Source organism: Chlamydotis macqueenii, chromosome 19 (assembly GCF_036417535.1).
Source record: "Chlamydotis macqueenii isolate bChlMac1 chromosome 19, bChlMac1.mat, whole genome shotgun sequence".
Taxonomy (NCBI): Eukaryota; Metazoa; Chordata; class Aves; order Otidiformes; family Otididae; genus Chlamydotis; species Chlamydotis macqueenii.
This window is the reverse complement of record NC_141574.1, coordinates 1,429,532-1,449,945: the sequence shown is the minus strand read 5'-3', so window position 1 is coordinate 1,449,945 and position 20,414 is coordinate 1,429,532. Positions and strand designations below refer to the sequence as shown.

General features: G+C 56.0%; 1 protein-coding gene across 3 annotated transcripts in view; it reads left to right on the top strand.

Annotated features, from left to right (window-relative positions):
• The first annotated feature begins 543 nt into the window (after positions 1 to 543).
• Positions 544 to 20,414, top strand: part of CLUH (CLUH binding protein of NUMT mRNA) — a 38,749-nt gene continuing 18,878 nt past the window's right edge. Inside the window, exons 1-8 of one of the 3 annotated variants that reach the window (XM_086762810.1) lie at positions 544 to 692; positions 13,470 to 13,666; positions 15,148 to 15,319; positions 15,483 to 15,626; positions 15,835 to 15,962; positions 16,635 to 16,789; positions 18,187 to 18,312; positions 19,888 to 20,035. In XM_086762810.1, coding sequence (XP_086618936.1) covers positions 575 to 692; positions 13,470 to 13,666; positions 15,148 to 15,319; positions 15,483 to 15,626; positions 15,835 to 15,962; positions 16,635 to 16,789; positions 18,187 to 18,312; positions 19,888 to 20,035 — 1,188 coding nt within the window. In that variant the 5' untranslated portion in view covers positions 544 to 574. Of the gene's footprint in view, positions 693 to 1,785; positions 2,023 to 7,675; positions 8,959 to 13,469; positions 13,667 to 15,147; positions 15,320 to 15,482; positions 15,627 to 15,834; positions 15,963 to 16,634; positions 16,790 to 18,186; positions 18,313 to 19,887; positions 20,036 to 20,414 lie in introns of those variants that run through there. The other 2 variants (XM_086762811.1, XM_086762809.1) reach the window with 2 other exon arrangements.

Here is a 20,414-nt window from a genome sequence, read left to right as displayed (position 1 = left end):
CCCGGTTTTAAAGGCCTCCGTCCGTGTCCGCCGGTTCCCCGCTGCCCTGGGGAACCCCCAACGCCCCGCGGGCCCGGGGCCGGTCCCGGAGCTCCGGCAGGTGCGGGGGCAGAGGTGGCCGTGCGGGACAGGGCGCACAGGCCCCGCGGCACCGGCTCCCCGCCGGGCCCTCCCGAGGCGGGGGCCAGGCCCGCGGCCGGGGCAGCCCGGGCGCTGTCACCCCCCGCCTCGGGCGCGGCCCGCCCGGCCGGCGACCTTGCAGCCTCCGGGAAGGTCAGAGGCGTCCAAGCGGGAGCTGAGGCAGTCGGTGCCCTTCCCCTGGCCCGCGGGGCCTCCCTGGGCCGTGCCCCCGCCGGTGGCCCCGTCCCAAGTGCGGCGGGGGCGGCCCGGAGGGGCGACTGGCGCAGGGCGAGCCGGCCGCGCGCCGCTAGCCCTTTAAGGCGTTGCCGCCGGGTTGCGGAGGTTGGTCCCGGGCGGCGCGCCGTAGCGGCGCGCAGAGCCGCGGCACCACGTGGGGCCGGAGCGGCGCTGTCCTTCGCGGCGGGCGGGCGGGCGCGGGGCTCGGCGCGGCCCCATGGTCATTAAAGCGGACGAGATGCCGCCGGCCGCCGTGCCGGCCGCCGCGCAGGGCGGCGAGCAGCAGGAGCCGGGCCCGCGCGGCAGGAGGCCGGCGGAGAGCCAGCAGCGCCCCGGTAAGGGGGCGCCGGGGACGGGGCCTGCGGTCGGGCGCGGGCCGGGCCTGGCGGGGCCGGGGTGCCCGCCCCGGGGGTGCCCGCCACGGTGGTGCGGGCCCGCCGCCCCCTTCCGGCGCCGGGGCGGCCGGGGCCCGCCGGGGAGGCCGCGGGATGCCGGGGGAACGGGGGCCGGGGCCGCGGCGGGCAGCCGGGGCGCTTCTGCCAGCTTGGGCTGCTCGGTCCCGCCGGGGCAGACGCCGCCGGAGTGGCCTGGGCCCGGCCCGCCTGCCCCGCCGTGCCGTCGGGCTTCCGGGCCCCCTCGGCCCTGGGGCCACCATTGCTCGCAGGGAAGCCGTGCCGGGGCCCGCCGCCCGCTCCGCGGCTCGGGGAGGCTCCGCGCAGCCCGCCGCGGGGCTGCCGCGTCCCCGGGGAGGCGCTGGCTGCCGGGGCCGGGAGCCGCGGCGCTCGCAGCGGGGCCGGGACGCGTGATTCCCGCCGCTCGTCCGCGTCCCGGTGAGGCCGAGCCGAGGGAAGGCGCCCGGGGAAGCGGCGGGGGACCGTCCCATCCCGGCGGAGCGGGGAGCCCCGGGCCCCGGTGAAGGTCACCTTCACCGGGCCGCACCACCGCGCGGCCGCGGGGGGGAGGGCCGCTGCGGGGCCCCGCGCGCTCTCCCGGCCGTCCCCGCCGCAGCCCGAGCGGCGGTGCGGGCCGGGGCGGCGGATCCGTGCGGCTGGCTCGGCCGGTGCCCGCGCCCCGGCTGCGGGGCCGCCGCCGGTGGGGCCGGGCGCGACGGGAGCGGCGGCCAGGCCGCAGAGTGCACCCCGGGCGGTACGGGCACTGGTGTTTCTGCCGCGGTGGGCGGGAGCGGGCCGGGCCGTCCCGGGAGCGTGGGGTACGGGATCCATCGGCGCGTTAGGAAATGCTCACATGCGAGAACTTGGCTTTTCCCGGGAAGGGCAGATGGCGTGTTGGAGACCTCGGCTGGAAATTACGTGTTTTAACAAGTTATTTGCTGGCTGCTCTGGCGTTAGCTCGAAGCCCGGGGAGCTCAGGCCAGGGACGAGGTGCAGCCCCGCTCCGACCGTCCCCAGCGCCTGCCCCGGGCCTCTGCGCGCAGACCCTGCGAGGCTGCCCCCCCTCTGGGTTTTTCTGAGTTTAGTGCGTTGTATCTTCAAGAGGTTGCGGTCCTGAGTGCTCATTTCAGGTTCAGCCTTTTCCTCTGGTCTTTAACATACAGGAAAAAAGGGTGGAAGAGGTGGATTGCGGCCGGCCTTCGTCCTGAGGCACTCGTGTCCTCTGAGCGAGTGGCCCGCCACTTCCTCCCTCCTCTGATTTTATGGTGGCAAGGTGAATTTTTGAAGTTTGTCACCTAAAGCAAAGTTCATTGGCGTTTGGTGCTGGAGCAGGCTGGCCGCAGTTCAAGAGTGGGGAGCGTGGTGCTCAAAGCGGGCCCCTCCCGCCACACGCTGGTTTTTAAAGCAGGGTCAGGCCTGCAGTGCCAGCAACTGGGTTAAAAAGTTACGCTGTGTGATCCCTGCCTCTCAGGGCACGAGCTGGTTGCTGAAGGAGGTGGAAAAACCCTCCACGTGTTTTGGCACGGCACGACTGCTCAGGCACCCTGTGGGTCTGGAGAGGAGGAGGAAGGCTCTTGGCCTGTCTGGGAGCCTGGGGCTGAGGCGGTGCCTCTGGCCGCATGGCTCCCAGGCAGACATGCCGTGCTGCGGTGAGCTGGGGGCAGCCTGCCCGCCTTGGCATCGGCAGTGTTACGAGCTTTGGGTCCCAGGCCTCTCTTTCTGCCGGGGAAAATCGGCCTTGGCTCTTGCGTACCCAGCGCTCCTCATGGAGCACCCACCTCAGGTGCCCGCTCTGTCTGAAGGAGGCTGTTGGTACTGCTGCGTGGTGGGCAGGCTCTGAGCCGGCTCCTCGCGGAGGAAATGCCCCCCTCTGCCAGGCAGCGAGACCTGGGGCTTGTTTTCTGTGCCTCTGAAAGGCGAGAGGGCTGATGACTGCTGCTCTCTACCTCCAAGCTAGATAAAACTGCTGGGGCTTCTCCATCCTTCTGAGTGCAGAAATGCACAAAAGCCTGGGCAGCTGGGGCTCCTGTAACGATTGCTGGTGGGGGCAGTTATAGGTTAACTTACCTTTCTTATTAGCTAGCGCAGGATCAAGAGGCAGCCACTGTGTGCAGCATTTCTTGGATTATTTTTGTTCCTACAGTTGTCACTGCCTTAAACAAGTTTGTTTTATGTGTAAGTTTAGCAGTGTTAAGATAAAAAAAAATGCTTTTCAACCTCGCCTTGCTCAAAGATTTACTTTTTCTAGCTAGGTCCCTGTTCTCCTCTGTCCCTATTCTTCCAGGCCACCCATATCTTCAGCCATGTCCTCTGTTAAAAAAGAGGAGAGTGCAGGTGTTGATGGAAAAGTGCTGTGGAGGCAAGTGTAGCTGTGCATTAGTAACAAGGTCAGAAGACTGATTCTTAATCTCGGGATCTGCTATCGCTGTCTGTCGCCCGACCTTGGAGGTTTGCTGGTGCTCTGGAAAGGGCTGAATTGCTGGCAGTCAAGGTTTTTTTTTTTATATGCAGTTTTAGCAGACTCTTGGGGGAGAACCAGAGGAATATTGTGCAAAAGAAATCTGATCACCGCTACAAGGTTAAGATGTGTGTGGTAACACAGCATCTGTGTGGCAAGATGGGGGATGGGAACCCGGGGAATCGTGTCCGGAGCGGTTCTGCCATAGGGATAAGAGTCACGCTCCCACTGGAAGCTCGCTGCTCTGCCTGAGCAACCTTACTCGTGGGTTTCCCAGCTGGAAAGCAGAAGTAAGTAGGTCAGGAACATGCACCTAGATAAATCCACCCGCAGACGCAGAACTGCCTCGTGCGCGGTAAAAAACGCGTTGTGTTGCAGAGTCCTGTGTTTGCCTTCGTCGTCTGTAAATGACTGAACTTGGCAGCGCACCCCTCTCCTGGCGCAGCTTCCCAGTGCTCACTTTGCTTCCTTGCGTCGCGCTCCGTTGGTTGTACTAGAAAGTTGTTATTTCCAGAACCTTTAAAGGTCTAAAGTTCATGCTTTTTTTTTTTTTAAATTTGCATTTGAGAAGTAAAACCAGTCCACAGGGCAGTGCTTGGACGGAGTGTGAAAGATGAAAATCAGTGTGGCTACTGCCGTCATGGCGGTGGCCGTTGGATTTTGGAAGCAGGTCGGGTTTTTGCCAGTAGTAGCAAGGCTGTCTCAGGGTTAGCGCTTGGTTCTCGCCTCGCGCAAGCGTGTGGTTGGTGCAACGGAGCTCACGCGTGCCTGTTTGGCAGTTGAGCTTTCTGTTCCATTCTACCTTTTGATGTTATTGAGTCTGGGACGAGTGGTTATCTGGCAGTCTCCTGACAAATTGGCATAGAGACACGTAGACAGGTGACAAACCTTCCCTCTCTGGTGGGAAAATAGATCCACGCTCGCAGAAGTAAGCTCTTTTCTCAAGCTGAAGAAATAACTGCTGTGGTACTCACCAGCTGCTTGACTGGTCCTGAGGGAAAAATCCCCTGAAGTGAGGTTCCCTGCAGCTAAGGGACATTAGAGTAATGGCACTTTTTTTTTTTTTAAAAAAAAAAAAAGTTTTCTTAGTTTGCCTTTCCTTTTCACCTTAAAGAGAAAAGCTCTACTGCAACCCTTTGACAAAGCTGCAGGCTTAGAGGGGTTTTGTATGGCTACTGTCCAACAGCGTGAAACTGCAGGATCGTGACTCTTGCCCTGCTGTCCCAGAGCTCCTGTGCCTCAGATTAGCCTGCCGCCAGCCCTCCTTCCCGGGCTGTCCACTAGCTAACCTCACGCCGTCGCGGCTGGGTGAAGCTGGAGGTGGTAATGTGGGCAGGCGCTGGGGGTAAGACTCCATCTTCACTGTCAGCAGCGCTGAAGCCTGCGAAGCCTCCGCCGGCCTGGCAGCTCCGCGTGCAGGGCAAGGTGGGCTCTGGTGCCGGCTCGGGTTATGGCGCTGTGTGAGGTAGGGTGGGTGCTCGATGTCCCTGGCAGAGGGGTTTCTGCGGGGCGGGTGAGTTTCCCAGGCTCCTGCCTGCAGCACCCTCTCGAAGGGCCGTGGGGAGCAGCCACCCAGCCTCTTTGCCTGGGGCTGTGTGGCCCTGAGCAGGCCTGGGGTGGCCGCTGGCGCAGGGCTGGCTGGCTGGGCAGCTGCGGGCTAATCGGCACATCTCTGCCGCAGGTTGTGGGAAGGCGGCGGGAGCTGCTGAGGATGCATCGCAGCAGTGGATGTCCCCTGCAAACCCTACCCTGAGCTCCCCGCCGTCGCCTCTGCGGGTCTTGGGGCTCTTGGCCACGTTAAGGTTCACGTAGGGCTCTCCGGACCAGCAGAGTTGGTCTTTCCAGGCTTGTGCTGTGTGGAGTTTTCTCCAGAGCCGCTGTGGTGACGGGCATCAGCGGTAGTGTGGGATGAAGCTGCAATCTTCCCTGCGACGCTGTGGAGCTGTGGCTGTTGCCTCCCAGCGTGGCAGCTTCTGTCTGCAAGCCTGCTGTCCTGCTGCACGCGGTCTAACGGGATAGTTCGGTCTTGGGCTCTCCCTGTCTCCGTAGCTTTCCGAAACGAAGGTACGTGCCAGAGTAAAATACATGTACTTGGAGGATTATTGACTGGTTTTGATATCTGTCTGAAATGCGATTCCTTGCTCCGGCTCTGGTCTCCTGAAATTTGAGAAACATGCTCTTCCAGCCACAGTTGATGTTTTTGTTGGTGTTGATCTTTGCACTTTGCCTTAGGGCCTACTCTTTGCTCCCGGTGTCTGTGATGTTTGAATTGCACGTTGTTGCAGCAGGGTCACCCTGCCAGCCAGTTTCAGGACCGAGTTGCCAAAGTTTTGGCCAGATAGAAAGTTTACAAATGGGTTTAAACATGGCTCCCAGATGTGGAGAGCACAGCGTGGGTATCTCAGGGTGCGGAATGCAAAGCACGAGGCCAGCCAGCCGAGGGCCTTGTCGAGACAGCCGCACGCTGCAGCCCTGCCGCCTCTCCGTGCGCGTCAGTCCCTGGTGGTGTGAGGCTGCTGAAAAATAAATGCCGTGCTTATACCGCTACCCACAGATGGGTTATAACCAATTTGAGTTTAATGACTGCAGCAGAGCAGCTCTGCCGTTTCACTGTGGGCCTTTATTAAAAGAAGTGCTTGTTGCACCTCCAGTGCTGAGAGTTTCTGGGAAGCTGTGGTTTCCGCTGGGGAGGTGAAGGAGGCACCTCCGTCCCCTGACGGGCTGTCCTGCAGAAATGTTTGCACTAGGGCCGTCTCTGGAGCTCATGCCTATTCATTTAGTCAATTTATTTACATTCATTAAACTATTTATTTTGCTTAATTTATTTTTCAGCTGAAATTTAATTTGCATTTGCTATACTGACACCAGCCTTCACATGCTAAAGCTAGCACATACCGGCTGCTCTGAACTGGCTTTGGCCTGAGCTGAAGTGCTGCCCAGGTTCGTGAGACCTCCTGACCAGGTACTTCTCTGGGGGGAGATTTCGCCTCTTCCCAGAGCTCTCTTGACAAGGAGGAAGAGTTGAAGCTGTGAAGAGATTTAAACTCCCTCAGAAATCACCGAAATAACATGAGTTACAGGTGCTGATACAATTTGAAAGTTGGTGCTGGCTCCTGAGCTCGAGGGGAGCCTCGTCTCAGAGCTCCGCAGCCCAGCGGCTCCTGGACAAAGGAGCAGCCATGGGGGTGCTTAGAGCTCCTTGCTTATTGGGGCAGGAGCTGGAACGGCTGGGAGTGACTGTTCTTCTCATTCCTCTCTTTAATAAGAAAACAGAAGCTAGCCAGGGTCTCCTGTGGAGAGCTTTTGGTCTGTTTTTCACCTGGGGTCTGCCTTTCTCCTGGCAGGTGCCTTGCTGGCACGCAGGCTCTGGGGGCTGCTCTGGGCGTTCCCAGGGCCTTCTTTGAAGAAGGGATTGTCCTTCCTCTGTGTGTGTTGTGTTGGCCTTGAGCAAGCGCTCATGTGAGCTGTGTGGTCTTGACTTTGTTCTAGTTTTGAGATTTTTTTTTTTTGTACTAGGGACGTGGCATGTATTTTTCTTCTGCTCAGTGCAGAGTTGGGCCCCTTCCTGTATGCGAAGCTGTGTCAAGCACTCGGGAGACTTTTGGGGAAGCCTGTGCTGAAACTCGAGCTGCCCAGGAGTCGAGGGGGTTGTCAGGTTTGCTCACCAAACGCAAAGGCTTTCCTGGGTGGATCCAAGGCTGGTCGGTTCAGGCTGCAGCTCTTGCACAGCACATCGCGTCTGAAAGATCCCGCTCTTCGCACGTGTCCCAGGAAATAGAGACCGCCGAGGGGACCCAAGTGGCTGAATGTCGAGCGCTGTGTGTGTGTCGGTCTGGGATGGTGCCGGCACGCGGAGGGGCCCTGATGCCTGGCTCGTGTCGCCGGGGGAAGGCAAGGAGCAGGCGGCTGCGACGAGGCCTCTCTGGAGGCATGCTGCGGCCTGCTCGGCTCCGGCCTCCCCAGGGCACCTGGTGCGTGCAGGGATCTCGGCTCCGTAATCCCTGCTTCAGTTGCTGAGATTTCTTAAATTAGCACAGAGGGAGGAGTGGTGTTAGGGTGTTGCATGTGTGGTTTTGTGGTTTGTTTGCGTTTGATGTGGCAGAGCAGGGTGAGAGGACAGAAAATTCATCTGGAAACTGCTTACTGGTTCACTGCCTGGCTGTTTTGTGCCCGCCTGCTTAGTATGGATGGCTGTGCCGGGGCCCGGGCGTGCCATAGTAACTGCCCGCGCCTTGTCATTCAAGGCATCTCACTGCTTCAGCGCTGCCAAACCTGTGAGCACTCTAGCACCCGTCCCATGCTGCACTGGTGCAGCGCTCCGTCGGGCTATTTATAACTGCCGCCGGGCTGGGGCGGTCGGGCCGGCATCCCTCCGCCAGCGCGCCTGGAGAACCCGTTAGATACGCGTCTGGTTTTGTTCTGCCGCAGCGGGGAGAGGAGACCTTCAGCTGCTGGGAGCTGCTTTTTGCCTCGTGGATATTGTGGCGCTGTGAGCGTGGCGGTCGGGGAGAGGGGTGCAGGGTGGATGAAGGTTGCTGGGCAGCGACTTTGGGAGAATTGCCACAAGCCCAGCATCTGATTCTGGCGAGCACGCGGGACGTGAGCTCAGGGTCCGCAGGACACCACGCGGAGTTGGCTGCTGGTCCTCTGCCTCTCACCACTCTGGGGCCAAGCAGGGACTTTCTTTGGAGAAGGCGACCGACTGCATGAGAAGGCGAGCAGGTCCCAGCTGCGGAGGACAAGGGCTGCTGCATAGGAGTTTGCCTTGTGGGGGCGTCAATATATGTGTGCACACAAGAGGTTTGCAAGCAAAACTAACTTCCTAATCCAGTGCTGTATGAGCCAGGCTGCTTGTGATCATGGGGAACAGCCTCTTTGCTAACTGCTGCAGGCATGTCACCGATCTAATCTTCCAGACGCACAGCTTTAACTCACCTGATGAGAGGTCACCCCTCTTACCAAAGCCTCCCACGAGCTGCGCCGTCTGCCCGGAGGTACCAGAAGCTGCCCAGTATGCTGGGCTGTATCCAGACATCATCCCCAGCAAGGCCGTGACTGGAAGCCTGCAGAAGTGCACCGAATACACCCAAGACCTATTTGAAGCCAAGGATGAAGACGGAATGGTGATGGTCTGTGATAAGAGCTGTTTGAGACCCTGTGTCGGCACTGCCGGCCCGCTCCAGCAGGCAGAGGCATACCAAGTGGTGGCTGTCCTTCCCGCCGACCTTGGGGAAGGGCCGGCAGGGCTGGTTGATCATGCTCAGTCACTTGAGGCCTGCCAGAGCTGCGTGAAACTTGAGGACAGCAGTGTAGCCCATAGATCCTGCCGCTGGGACGAGCACGTGGCAGCAGCTGACAGGGGGGATGTGGCCCCTGGAGCACGTCCCACCGGCCAGGGCTGCGGTGAGGGACGAGCAGCCTTGCATTTAGATACAGCCTTAGTGGACCCGGAGAGTGTGCCGAAACGTGAAGGTGCTGCTCCCTCCCTGGGGAGCCCTGAGACACCTTCCTCTGCTCCGTCAGCAAGCGTGGGGAAAACCCCACCGGCCCAAAGGACAGTCATGCCACCGTTCCCCCCCGGCAAGCTGTCAGCTAAGGCTTGGGATGCAAGCGCTGGTTTTGCAGCGGTGGACCCTGCTGCCTGCCCCGGCGGCAGGTCAGGCTGTGATCCTGACTCTCGGGCGCAGGTGCTGCCCTCAAAGCAGCACCAGCAGAAGAAGAGGAGGAAGAAAAAGAAGCTCGCACTTCTAGGTGCTCAGCAGCGTGGCACTCTGTCGTGCTTTGTGTAGGCAAAACGCTGTGTGCCCGTAACGGGGGCGCATGGCCCTGTGCCTGTGGGACGGGGCAGGACGAGGGAGAGAGGAGGCAAGGTGGCAGCAGGAAAAGGAGGGAGGTGGTGAGATATTCCACCTGCGGTGTGCACCAGAGAGACCTGCCTGGGCCTTGTCTGTGCTAGCAAAACAAACATAAGGGGGTTTTGCTTATCTTTTTTTCTTAATTCATAAGGCCAATCCTTCTCTTGTTTGTGGCTGCAAACGTGGCCTTTGTAAGGGATGGGAGTGGCTGTGCCGGACCTGGCCTGCAGCAGTGCGGAGAGGAGCGGGGTGGTGAGGGACCGCGGCGGCGTTTGCTCTTGCTCGGAGCCTTTGACGGGCGGGGTGGGAGGAGATGCCCGAGCTGCAGGGACGGAGCAGCTCCACGGCCGCCCTGCGCGCAGGAGCAGGATGTTCCTGCTTCGCCTAGTGCATCTTTCCAGCGCTGCAGGTACAGCGGGGCCCCAGCCAGGTGCTGCAGCGTGGGAGGGGAGCAGCCGCTCGGCTGCATCTTGCTTTCCTCCTCTTCCACTTCATGAACTGGCACAGCACGGCTCTGATGTGACACCAAATGGTGACTCAGCTGGAGTGGCTTTTGCCCGCACCAGGACCTCAAGGATATGAGAAACTTTTTTTTTTTTTTTTTTACATCTGAAGGTTGCATTCTACTTTTCTATCACCATATTTTGGTTTTGCTCAGTCCCTGGGCAGTGACTGCATTTTGCTCTTGGGTGTTGTCTTTTGGTGTGCCTGGTGGCACCCGGATGTCTGTAGGGTGACTGACCCGACCCGAGCTGGCTGCTTGGTTTCTGGTTTAGCGCCTTGTTTGCTTTCCACGTGCCTGTCGTGCCTGCCAGCGGCTGGCGTTAGGCTGCGGGCACAGCTGGTTGGGTAACTGTCTTGCAGTGCTCAGAATTTGAAATTCCTCTCTCTGAGGAGGGAGGGAAAGACAGAATTTGGGCCCTCAGAGCGACAGTGGAGCCGATAATAAGAAATGCACTCCTAAATGCAGTGATGGAAAGGCAGGGGTTTAATTTCCAGTTTTTGCGCCTCTGATAATCCCCGCTGTTACTAAATACAGGGAAGGAAGCTGCTTGTCTGCAGAGCCGTCCCTCCAGAGCAGGCTAACTCACAGCGACGTAATGTTGCCGTCTTTTTGAGCTGATAATCTAAGAAAGGGATTAGTGACTGACTTTGGTTTAGAAGATTAGTTTGAACGTTAATTAGTTACTAACACTTCCATGATGTGTGCTGTCTGTTACTGTGCGCAGCCAGCGATGTTCAGGTGTGCACCCTCTCACTGCGGGATCCTAACCGCTCGCGTTCCTGCCTTCTCTGCAGGCTCGCTGTAAGCAGCAGCGTGATGAAAACCGGGGCTGTCGCCTTGGTGTGCGTTCTCATGGCCCAAGTGCAAAGATGAAACTTAATCCTTTTACTGATCCGAGTTGCAGTCGGCTTCTCCTGTGAGGTGATGCCTGTGCCACCTCCTCCCCGCTTCAGTGTTTTGCTTTGCCTGTTCTCCTGACGCTCTAGTCTTGCATGTGCTCGGGGTTTGTTCGCTCCGTGCTCTGGAGCAGCGATGAGAACATCGTGTTACAGCTCGCCTGCCAGCCAGCACAGGCTGGAGCTTAGCAGCCTGCGACGCGCCCGCGGGTACAAACCCAGGGCTGCAAGGAGGAGGGTCCTTGTTGGGACGCTGGTGCATCCCTTGCAGTGACAGGGGAGACTGGAGGTCACGGCCTTTGTTCGAGACTGCGAAACTGTGTCTTGAGGCCGCTGCGTACCAGGAGGGATCTGCTTGTCTCCAGCAGCGTGCGCAGGGCAGTAAGCGGGAGGAGCGGCTGGGTAGTGCCCCTGGAGCGGGTGGGACCGCTTCCCTGTGACTCAGCCGCCTTTCGCGAAACCATTCGGAGTGCATCGCGTGGCGCTTTCTCCTGCGGGTGAGAGCTTGCACTAAACACGGCTGCTGGCCCATTTGGGGCTGGAACTGACAAGGAGCGGCAGCAGAGAGGTCTGTGCAGGTGTCTGTCGGGGGTCCGTGTCACCTCCTGCCATCGGGAGCACGGTGAAATCAAGTGCCCCGTGCTCTTGCCTCGCTCTCCCTGCCGGCGCTGCTGAGGCCGCGGTGCAGCCGGTCTGCAGCGGGCGGTGGGAACCGGTGACCCACTTTAAGGCAGGCGGGTGAAGCTCCGCTTCCCTGCTGGGAGCGCACATGCGGTGAGTCAGCACTCGGCAGGCAGCGCGTCCCCCAGGCAAGCTCACCTGCGCTGCTGCCAGCCGGGATTGAAATGAAATGTGCTCTTCTCATGGAAACATACCCGTTCTGTAAAAACCCCGCTAGAGAGCCTTTGCTGGCCTTAAATCAGAGCGTTAACCTACTGGGCAGCTGGTCTTTCTTAGTCCAGGCTTAACTTCTGTTTCTAGACAGTGCTGGCTGGAGCTGGATCTTCTGGCATAAGAAGACATGAAGGTGTTGCCTCTACATGTCTCCTCTGTCGTAAAGCGCAGAGCTGTACCAGCCCCATCTTTGCTCAAGCAGGGGGAGAGGGATGCAAAGTGCAAATATGTTGTATTTCTGCAGACAAAACACAGTATTCTGACTTCTGAAGTAATCGGTGGTTTGGGGTCTGATACCACTGAGTAGCGAGAAGCGGAAGTGTAGTCCTGGCTGGTAGCTTTTCCTTGCTGCGCGTGGGCTTTCCCTGTCTTGCTTTGTTTTGCAGCTGAAGGAATTTGTTGTGCTCGAGACCAGCGTGTGCATGGGTTAGCTCTCGTGTGAAGCCTGTCCCTGTTTGGGTGGGCAGGCGCTGGAGCAAGGCTGACTCTGGAGCCTGGTGGGTCGTCCTCTCTGCGGTGCTGGTAGCCCTGGGTGTAGCATTTCTGCCGCAGCTTTGCTGTCTCCCTCCTTGTCCCCCCCCACGTGTTCGGGCAGTCCAGGAGGACCGTGGCTGTGCTGGCTGTAGGGTGTGACAAGGGGCTCTCCCCAGCCCTCATGGCATGGTTTTTCTGAAACCACATCTCTTGAGGTGCTCTTGCGTGGAGCTTCTCTTCCTCCTTTCTAGCATGACTGCAGCTTACCGGAGCCAGGCTTCTCAGCTGGCTTGCCCGTGGTTTCACCTGTCAGAGAAATGAGCAGCTCGTGTTAGGGACATACGCAGAATGACAGGGAACATGAGCAGCAGCCGTGAGATGTTGAAGGCAGCAGAGGCTGCTTAAGGTGGCTCTGTTACCTGCTGCCTTTTGGAACGGGTCTGCTTTCCTCGTGTTTCTGTCTCTTTCGCTGTGTCCTAGTTGAGCCTTGGCAGGGGTCTCTGAGGCTGGTCTGCTGTTGGCAGTTGTAGTCTGGAGCAGGACTGTGACCCTGCGGGGATGCCTCAAGGCTTGTTGCTGCAGCCTGGCACTGTGCTCCGGAGGCGTGCAGGGGATGTAGCCTTTCCATCCTTCCTCTTACACCTGGTGAAGGCTGGATGCCTTTTCTGGGCTGCCAGAGCAGCTGGGACTGAGGCGAGAACTAGCTGTGATAGCTTTAGGTCTGCAAGCCACAGCACCAGTCTGCGTTTCAGAAATGAGGGAGGTTGAGCTGCCACCTCCCCTGGAGAGACCACCCTTTAGCATGGTCCCCAGCCCAGTTTGGTGGGTGCAGGCTGCGCTAGGAGACCTGCACCTTCCGAGATCCTTTTTGGCTCTCTGACAGTACCTGCCTCATTGGAAAAGAAAACAAACCGCTGTGGGAGTGATGAAGGTGCAGAGAGCTCCCTGGCCCTCTGTGATGCATCTGTCTAAATGAGCACTTAAAATGTCGTCACCTTTTCCTTGAATAAAATTGCTCAGACAAGGCCTCGCCCTGGCACCATGGGATCGCTGCGGAGTATTTTGGAAATGCGGAGGGTGGCCAGATGCAGGCAGGGGTGTGGGAGCTGTTTGTGTGCCTGTGGATTAACCTGACTGCCACATGATGCACAGCTTAGCGATGCAACTGCCGTCCCTTCCCCTCCCTCCGCTCCTGGCTGAGCGGTAGCGTACCAGGAGGTATGTTAGGAGCTGCGTAACGTGTTGGTGCAGAGGTTACAGCTGCCTCCAGGCCGCAGAGCACCACACACCCATTGCTTTTAATTAAGAGGCTGCTTAAGACTAATCTGGATGTGTTGTACGCTGACCCATCCTTCCTGCTCTCCTTCCCTCCTCTCTCTGGGCACAGTTTGTAGAAGATGCAAACCCCGCGGGCAAGCAAGCATGTGTTAATTATGCTGCGAGGCGGAGGGAGGGAAGGGCCTGGCACACCTATGTCTAGTAAATACCAAGTGCAGAATAAAACCCTTGCTGCCTTTTAACCCCTGGTTCGCTCGGGGTGGCCGGAGGACGGTGGCGGTGTCCCAGTCGGTCTTTCCAGCCACTCGGAGAGGACTGTCCTTTTGCTCATACCTTGTCTGTCCCTCTCTTCCCGCACAGAGCACCCGTCTGGTGTGGCACTGATGAATGGCAGCAGCCCGCACGAGAGCCTCAAGGGCGAGAAGGATGCCAGGCAGAATGGCCACGAGGAGGCTGACCCAGGAGAAGATGGGAATGACCAGGAGGTCATTGTCATACAGGACACGGGATTTACCGTCAAGATCTGTGCGCCAGGGATAGAGCCCTTTTCCCTGCAGGTACCTCCCTTTGCCGGCTGGGAAGGGAACGGAGGTGGGGCTGGAGAAGGAGGAGGGGCTCCCCAAGTTGTCCATCCTCTGAGGGGATTAAATGGGGGTGAAGGCAGCAAAGCGTGGAAGGTGCAGGATAGAAGCTGTGTGACCTGCTTCTAGGGAAAAAGGCAGGGAGAAGAGTCCTGAGCAACAGGCTGTCTGGCACAGGCCTGCCTAGGCTTTGCAAGGGTGGGGAGGGTGTTTTGTTCTGGATTCCAGGTGTGGAGCAAGGAGAGGGGGAATTAGCTGAGGTGTAGCTCCTTTTGTCCATCGCAGAGGGGCTCAGGCGTGGAGCTGAGCATGGGGCAGATGGCCTTCCCACTTCCGGGCTGTTTTAAAGGAGGGATGTGGAAACATGATTTCTGGGTCTGATCTCAGGAAGGGAAAATTCCTTGCTTGTTCAGCGGTTTTGGCATGGTGCTCCTTCAGGCTAACGTGGGTTTGGTACAGCGACAGGCACTAGCACAGCTCAGGGAACTCAAGCACCAGCCTGAAGATCCAGGAACGATGCAGTCCCCACTTCACCTCTGCACAGAGAGCTCCATGTGTGTCATGTGGACAGTGGGGCGTGCTGCTGGGTCAGGATGGGCTTCGACATGCCCAGCTGATATTCCGATTTAGCTGGATACTTCACTGGAAGCTGTTTGGATGAAGTGTCTCTAGTTTCAGGAGGAGGTGTCTGGAGTCTGAACCCAGTGGGAAGTCTTACCTCCCCAAGACCAGCAGAGAGTGCAGTGACATCACCTCCCCCATGGAACTAGCAGTGTCTCAACCAAGTTTTTTTCTCCTTTAAATCCCCTTGGCTGTTAGCTTTAATAGGCTAATAATAGCAGGCCGTGGTGTTTACAGCAGCTTATGTAAACTGCCCAGAGTCCTCCTAGCTTGAGAGCAGTGTCAGTGGGGCTGGCGCCAGAGCTGGGAGGTGGGAGAGCAGCCCTGGTGCACAAGCTGGGGCAGTTTCTTGCGTCATAGGAGCTGCACGCTTGCAGGCGGCGTGCCCTGGAGTTGTGGCACTGGCACGTAGACACCACACCGCGCTGTGGGTACTGCAGCAGATCGAGTGGAGGAAATGGTCTGTTTTCCGTGTGCATCGTTCAAAGCCTCCCCACAAATGCGCAATGTGAGTGGATAAGGGAAGAGCCCCCTCTTTCCCTCACTGCCCTCTCTGCCACCTCTGTCCCATGCTGAGTGCTTGGCACAGCACCAGGCTGTGACACCTCTGCATGCCAAGCCGTGTGGGCTGGAACTGGGGGTGGCTGACGCTCCCAGAGGTGGCAGTGCCCTCCCAGCAGGGACAGAAATGATGTTCCTGGGAGGGAAGAGCTAAAGTCTGCCTTTCCAAGCCTGGAAAGGTACAGGAGGTGTTATATTTTGCAGCAGAGGGACAAAATTTGGCAGGAACACGTGTGCGGATTGAGAATAACTGTCTGGGTTCTTCCCTTCTCAAGGTCTCTCCTCAAGAGATGGTGCAAGAGATCCACCAAGTTTTGATGGACCGCGAGGATACCTGCCATCGAACTTGCTTCTCTCTGCAGCTGGATGGCAATGTCCTCGATAACTTTGCTGAGCTGAAAACTATTGAAGGACTGCAGGAGGGCTCACTACTGAAAGTGGTGGAAGGCAAGTTCTTTCAGACTTCGGGAGGGAATTGAGTGAGGGTTCTCGCAGGGAGTGGTTTTTGTCACCTGGCAGCCTTTTCCTGAGGTTCCTTTTTGAGACCTGTGTGCCAAAGGACTAAGCAACTGTGTAATTCCAGTTTCTTTCCTCCCTTTTTGCTCGTCAGAGCCATACACAGTGCGAGAAGCCAGGATACATGTGCGTCACATTCGGGACCTTCTGAAGAGTCTTGACCCATCAGATGCTTTCAATGGTGTGGACTGCAATTCGCTGTCCTTTCTGAGTGTCTTCACTGAAGGAGACCTGGGAGGTATGGGGCACAAAGGCTTCCGTGGTGGGTCAGTGTTTCACTCTCCTGACTCCTTGCTTCGTTAAAACACACAGTAACAATCAGCTGTCCCACGTCATTCAGGAGTGCCGAGAAACACTCGGAGCGCTTCTGCATTCCTCCCTGAATCATTACTGGAGGAGGGAATGCTGCGTTTGTCAGCACTGATTTCTATCTCTGTCTGTTCTAGACAGTGGAAAACGGAAGAAGAAAGGTACAGAAATGGAACAAATTGACTGCACCCCTCCTGAACATATCCTGCCAGGTAGCAAAGAGAGACCCCTGTGTGCCCTTCAGCCCCAGAACAGAGACTGGAAGGTAGAGTTCTCCTGTGTTTTTAAACACCTATCAGCACGTTCCTTGCAGCAAATGGGTGGTCAGGGATTGAAAGCTGCACTGAAGTGGACTTTGGGATTTGCTCTGCTTGGTGCTTAATGAGTGCTGGAATAGCACTGCTTAGCCAAAGGAATAAAGTCCAGGAGCTTGTGTGCAAAACACTGGACACTGAGCATGGACATCTGGAGTGTAAAATGGCCAGTCTTGTTGGGAGGGGTGGCCAGGAAGAGAGAACTGCACTTCCCTGCAAAGTCCTGGAGGCAGGATCTGCAGATCACTACAAATTACCCTTAGCTTTCCCATGCCCTCCCACTTGGATTCTGCTTTAGAAGCTGCCGTGTGAAAACCAGTACAGCAAGAAATCCGTGCCTTCTGCAGCCCAGAGGCCCAGGGTGTCTGTTTTTACTGGTGTCTTACGGTGTGAAAGGCAGCAAACAGAGGCAAACTAGCGGGCTGCGAACGGCTTGAGGAAGGCTATGCTCTTGAGACCAGCGTGCTTTGTGGTTTTATGTCCTTTTTTTTTTTTTTTTGTAAGTTCGGTTTCTGGAACCACGTGAGGGCAGCAGGTAAAAGGAATCTGACATGTATGTCGGATGGCTCTAACTCAAGAGAATTAATTCCTGTTGACTGGAGTTCTGTTGTGTTCTTCTGCAGCCTTTGCAGTGCCTAAAGGTATTGACGATGAGTGGCTGGAACCCTCCCCCTGGAAACCGGAAAATGCATGGAGACCTCATGTACTTGTATGTCATCACAGTGGAGGATCGGCACGTCAGTATCACTGCGTCCACTCGAGGATTTTACTTGAACCAGTGAGTAACTAAAATTCCTGCCCTGCCCTGCAGCAGGGAGCTTGGGATAGCCAACTGGAAAAGAAGCCATAAACAAAAAATTACTGCTTTCTTTTTTTTTTTTTTTTTAAAGTGGAGAATAGCCTGTTCTAATTTGCTGCTCACATGGGTTTGTAGGAGTTGCTCTACTGGATTGGGCTGTTCAGTTATGTCTGGTACCATTTCTCCACAGAGGATAAATGCCTGATGCTTTAGGGAAAGTTTAAATATCCCATGTCATCAGCTAATTAGAGCATTTTGAGTTAAAAGGGAATTCCTTCCTGACCATTGCAACTATCTCATTTTGCCCTAAAGCAAAAGCACAGCCTGTCAGAACTTCCTGAACTGGGCACAGATTTGACTAGATTTTTTTATTTATTTTTTTTCTTTAAATAGTGACTGTGAGAGACTATTAAAGCGGCTGTGCCTGTCAGAGTGGCTGTACTGAGGGAGGTGCAGGGTCCATCCAGCCCAGTACCCTGTAACAGAGACCCCTTGAGTTGAGGGTGGGCAGGAGAGAAATTCGGAGCAACAAACCCTGCTGTACCTGAGCAGCCATCAGCTCAGAAACATCTCTGGGTGGCCTTGATCCTGCAATACAGATAATTGCCTGGGCAACCATAACTGTGTGTTTGAAATACGAGGTTATAATTTACAGAAGGGAGAATGAAGTTGCCTGAAGAGAAGGCGAGCTTAAAATAAGATACAATTCAAGGCACATTTCCACCTTCTGTCCCATTATGAAGTGGAAGTGCTCCGTGTTAAACTGGCTTGTGGAAGAAATACTTTGTAGTCCATTGTTTCCCCCTAGGTCTATAAAAATGGTAAAAGTAATGAGTCTAAGGGTATACATCTGAGTGTGGGTCCCAGGAGACCAAGGGGCACAATGAACATGAAACAAGTGGCCTTTTGGAGTTTGGCAAAATGAGATCTGGAGAGGGGGACCTGTCGGTGTGTTCCTGGCAGGTCTAGGGCTCAGCCTTCCAGCCCAGAGACGCGGTATCTTGAGAGGGCACCAACTGTCTGCTGTAGTTGGTGCTATTACTGCTGGGTTCTCTGTTAAGCAAAGGCCCTTTTGGTGTGTTTTGGAAGCTCTCTGAAATCAGTCCTTCCCAGCTGTAAAAATAAAATATAAGCCTCTCTTGAGCCTGGTGGTGGCTGAAGAAGGTCTAAGTTAAATTTACTGTGCAATCCATCAGGGCTCACGTACGGGGTTCCTAACTGTGTCTGTCTGATGGAGAGACTGGAGAGGGCTCTCACAGCCCATCTCCCCGTGTGCCACGTGGTCTGTTTTGCAGGCAAGGGCACACTGTGCAGGCCTTTCCTGCAGTGCTTACATGGAAAGTTCTCACTCGTGTCTGTGTCTTTTCCTCTTGCAGGTCTACTGCATACAACTTCAATCCCAAACCTGCAAACCCCAGTTTTCTCAGTCATTCCTTGGTGGAACTACTTAACCAGATCAGCCCTACCTTCAAAAAAAACTTTTCCGCTCTGCAGAAGAAAAGGTAGAAGCACTTTTTCCTTTCTGGTTGCGTTTAGTCTGTTGTTAAGTCACTTGGTGAGACTCAGATAGGTGGCTGGTTCTGTGGGAACTGGATGCCACTGGGATAGCACGAATGGCAGTGCCTGCTTTCCCTGAGCTCGCGTAGGGGTGGAGTGGTTGGGACATGCGAGCCCATGCAGCAAGGACCACGGAACCCCTGACTGAATGCCATGGCAGCACCCTGATGTATCTGGCTTTCCCTTGCTTGGAAGACGGAGCTGTCGGAGCTGACGTGACTTGTCTGCTCTTGGTCAGCACGACAGTAACAGCGGCCAGTGGAAGCTCAGAGTCCCAGTCTTTATCCACTGGATGGTTTCTCTTGGCTGCCACTCCCAGATGACTCTTGTTCACAGCATGTAGATTTATGGATTTTGGCTCTGCCTGAAGCAAAGAGTGAGGGGACAACAGCTTTCTATTGCCAGGGGTGTATCAGGTACGGAGCTTACCTGGAATTGAGTGCGCTCTGCCCCTGCTGAGTGGTGGCTGCATGCCCTGTGGGAGACCTGATGATGTCCTAGCCAGGCAGCAAAGAGTTAAGGTGAAGCATGGCCACATGCTACAACAGTGACTGGGCTGGTAACCTCATCAGTATGTACTTCTTCCCTGAATCCAAAGAAGAGACAAGCATAAAATATCAGGGAAAGTAACACATCAGGGCTTTGGGTAGGCTTATGGTGGAGAAAATAATTATTTTGAACATATCTGTGCACGTTAATTTTCTCTAATTTCCTCTAGCTCCAAGAATAATAAAAAACCAATAATGTATTGTTTTGTTCTCCTGCCCTTGCTGCAGGGACCATTTATTCTCCAGGACAGTGGGTCCTGCACAAAAGCCTGTCATTCTTTAGAGTCCACTTAATGAACTGTCTCAGCTCAGCAGGGTGCAAATTGACAGGCACATTGTGTGGCTTTCAGGAGCTCTGCTTCTGCTCTCATTAAGAAGATGAAAGTGACACTAGAAAGGGACTGGAAATTAGCAGTGGCCTCCAGCCACCACTGTGACTGGCCATTTAAAAACCATTACACCGTATTGCTGCTTGGGCCAGAGGTAAATACAGATGAGACTCCAGCACCTGCTGGGAGCAGACAGATTACACAAGCGGTCGGTAGCGAAGCTTGGTTTTCACTTCATTAGTGGATGTGTGCTGTAGACCGGTTTTATAATGCAACCTGTATGGACTGGTGTGAAAGCTGAGGGCCAGTCTGAGAGGGGTGGCTGGGTGGGAATGGGCATTCTCTGCCTCTGAATGCAGAGGGTGGTGGGGAATCTCCAGAGGTACAACTGAAGATAAACCTGGGGAAAAGGGGATGGGGAGAGCCCGGGTAATTCTGTATCCTGCTGCCGAGGGATGCTGCCTGCGCCAGTCAGTCATCCTGGGCTGTAGTACTCATAAAATGAAAGTCCACTGTGCTGCTCGTGAGGCTTGGTCTTGTTCTGTTGTTTGTCAGAAGCTGATGTTGCAGCAGAGAAAAGATTCTGTTGGAATAGAAAGAAATCTTCCTTTTGAAAATGTCTCTGTTTTCCCTCCCACACTAGGGTTCAGAGACACCCTTTTGAAAGGATAGCCACCCCTTTCCAGGTGTACAGCTGGACAGCGCCGCAAGCAGAGCATGCCATGGACTGTGTCCGGGCAGAAGATGCCTACACTTCTAGACTGGGCTATGAAGAGCACATACCTGGACAGGTATTAGTCTTGCTCTGCCTGGGAACACTGACAAGAGTTTTGCTGCCAGCTGCGCTGGGGACCAGTTAACTTTTGACGAGTAGCCCTCTGGTATTTGTGGAAGGGTTTTGCTTGTCAAGGGAGAACTTGTGAGTGGCCTTGTTGTTGACAAGGGCTTGACTACAGGGGCTGTGCTGCTCAGGCTGTGGCTCCCTGAGCACATAAAGGTCTGAGAGGAGCAACTTCTGCTCGGGTGTTTTTAAATCCCGTGTCCTCGCTCTGAGTGCCACCGTGCAGAAGGCAGAGCACTCCTCTGTGCCAGTCAGGCCTGGAATGGCTCTTGTGTCTCTGAGCAAATGATTCCAAATGCTTCAGCTGCAGCTTTGTGGCATAAAATCTT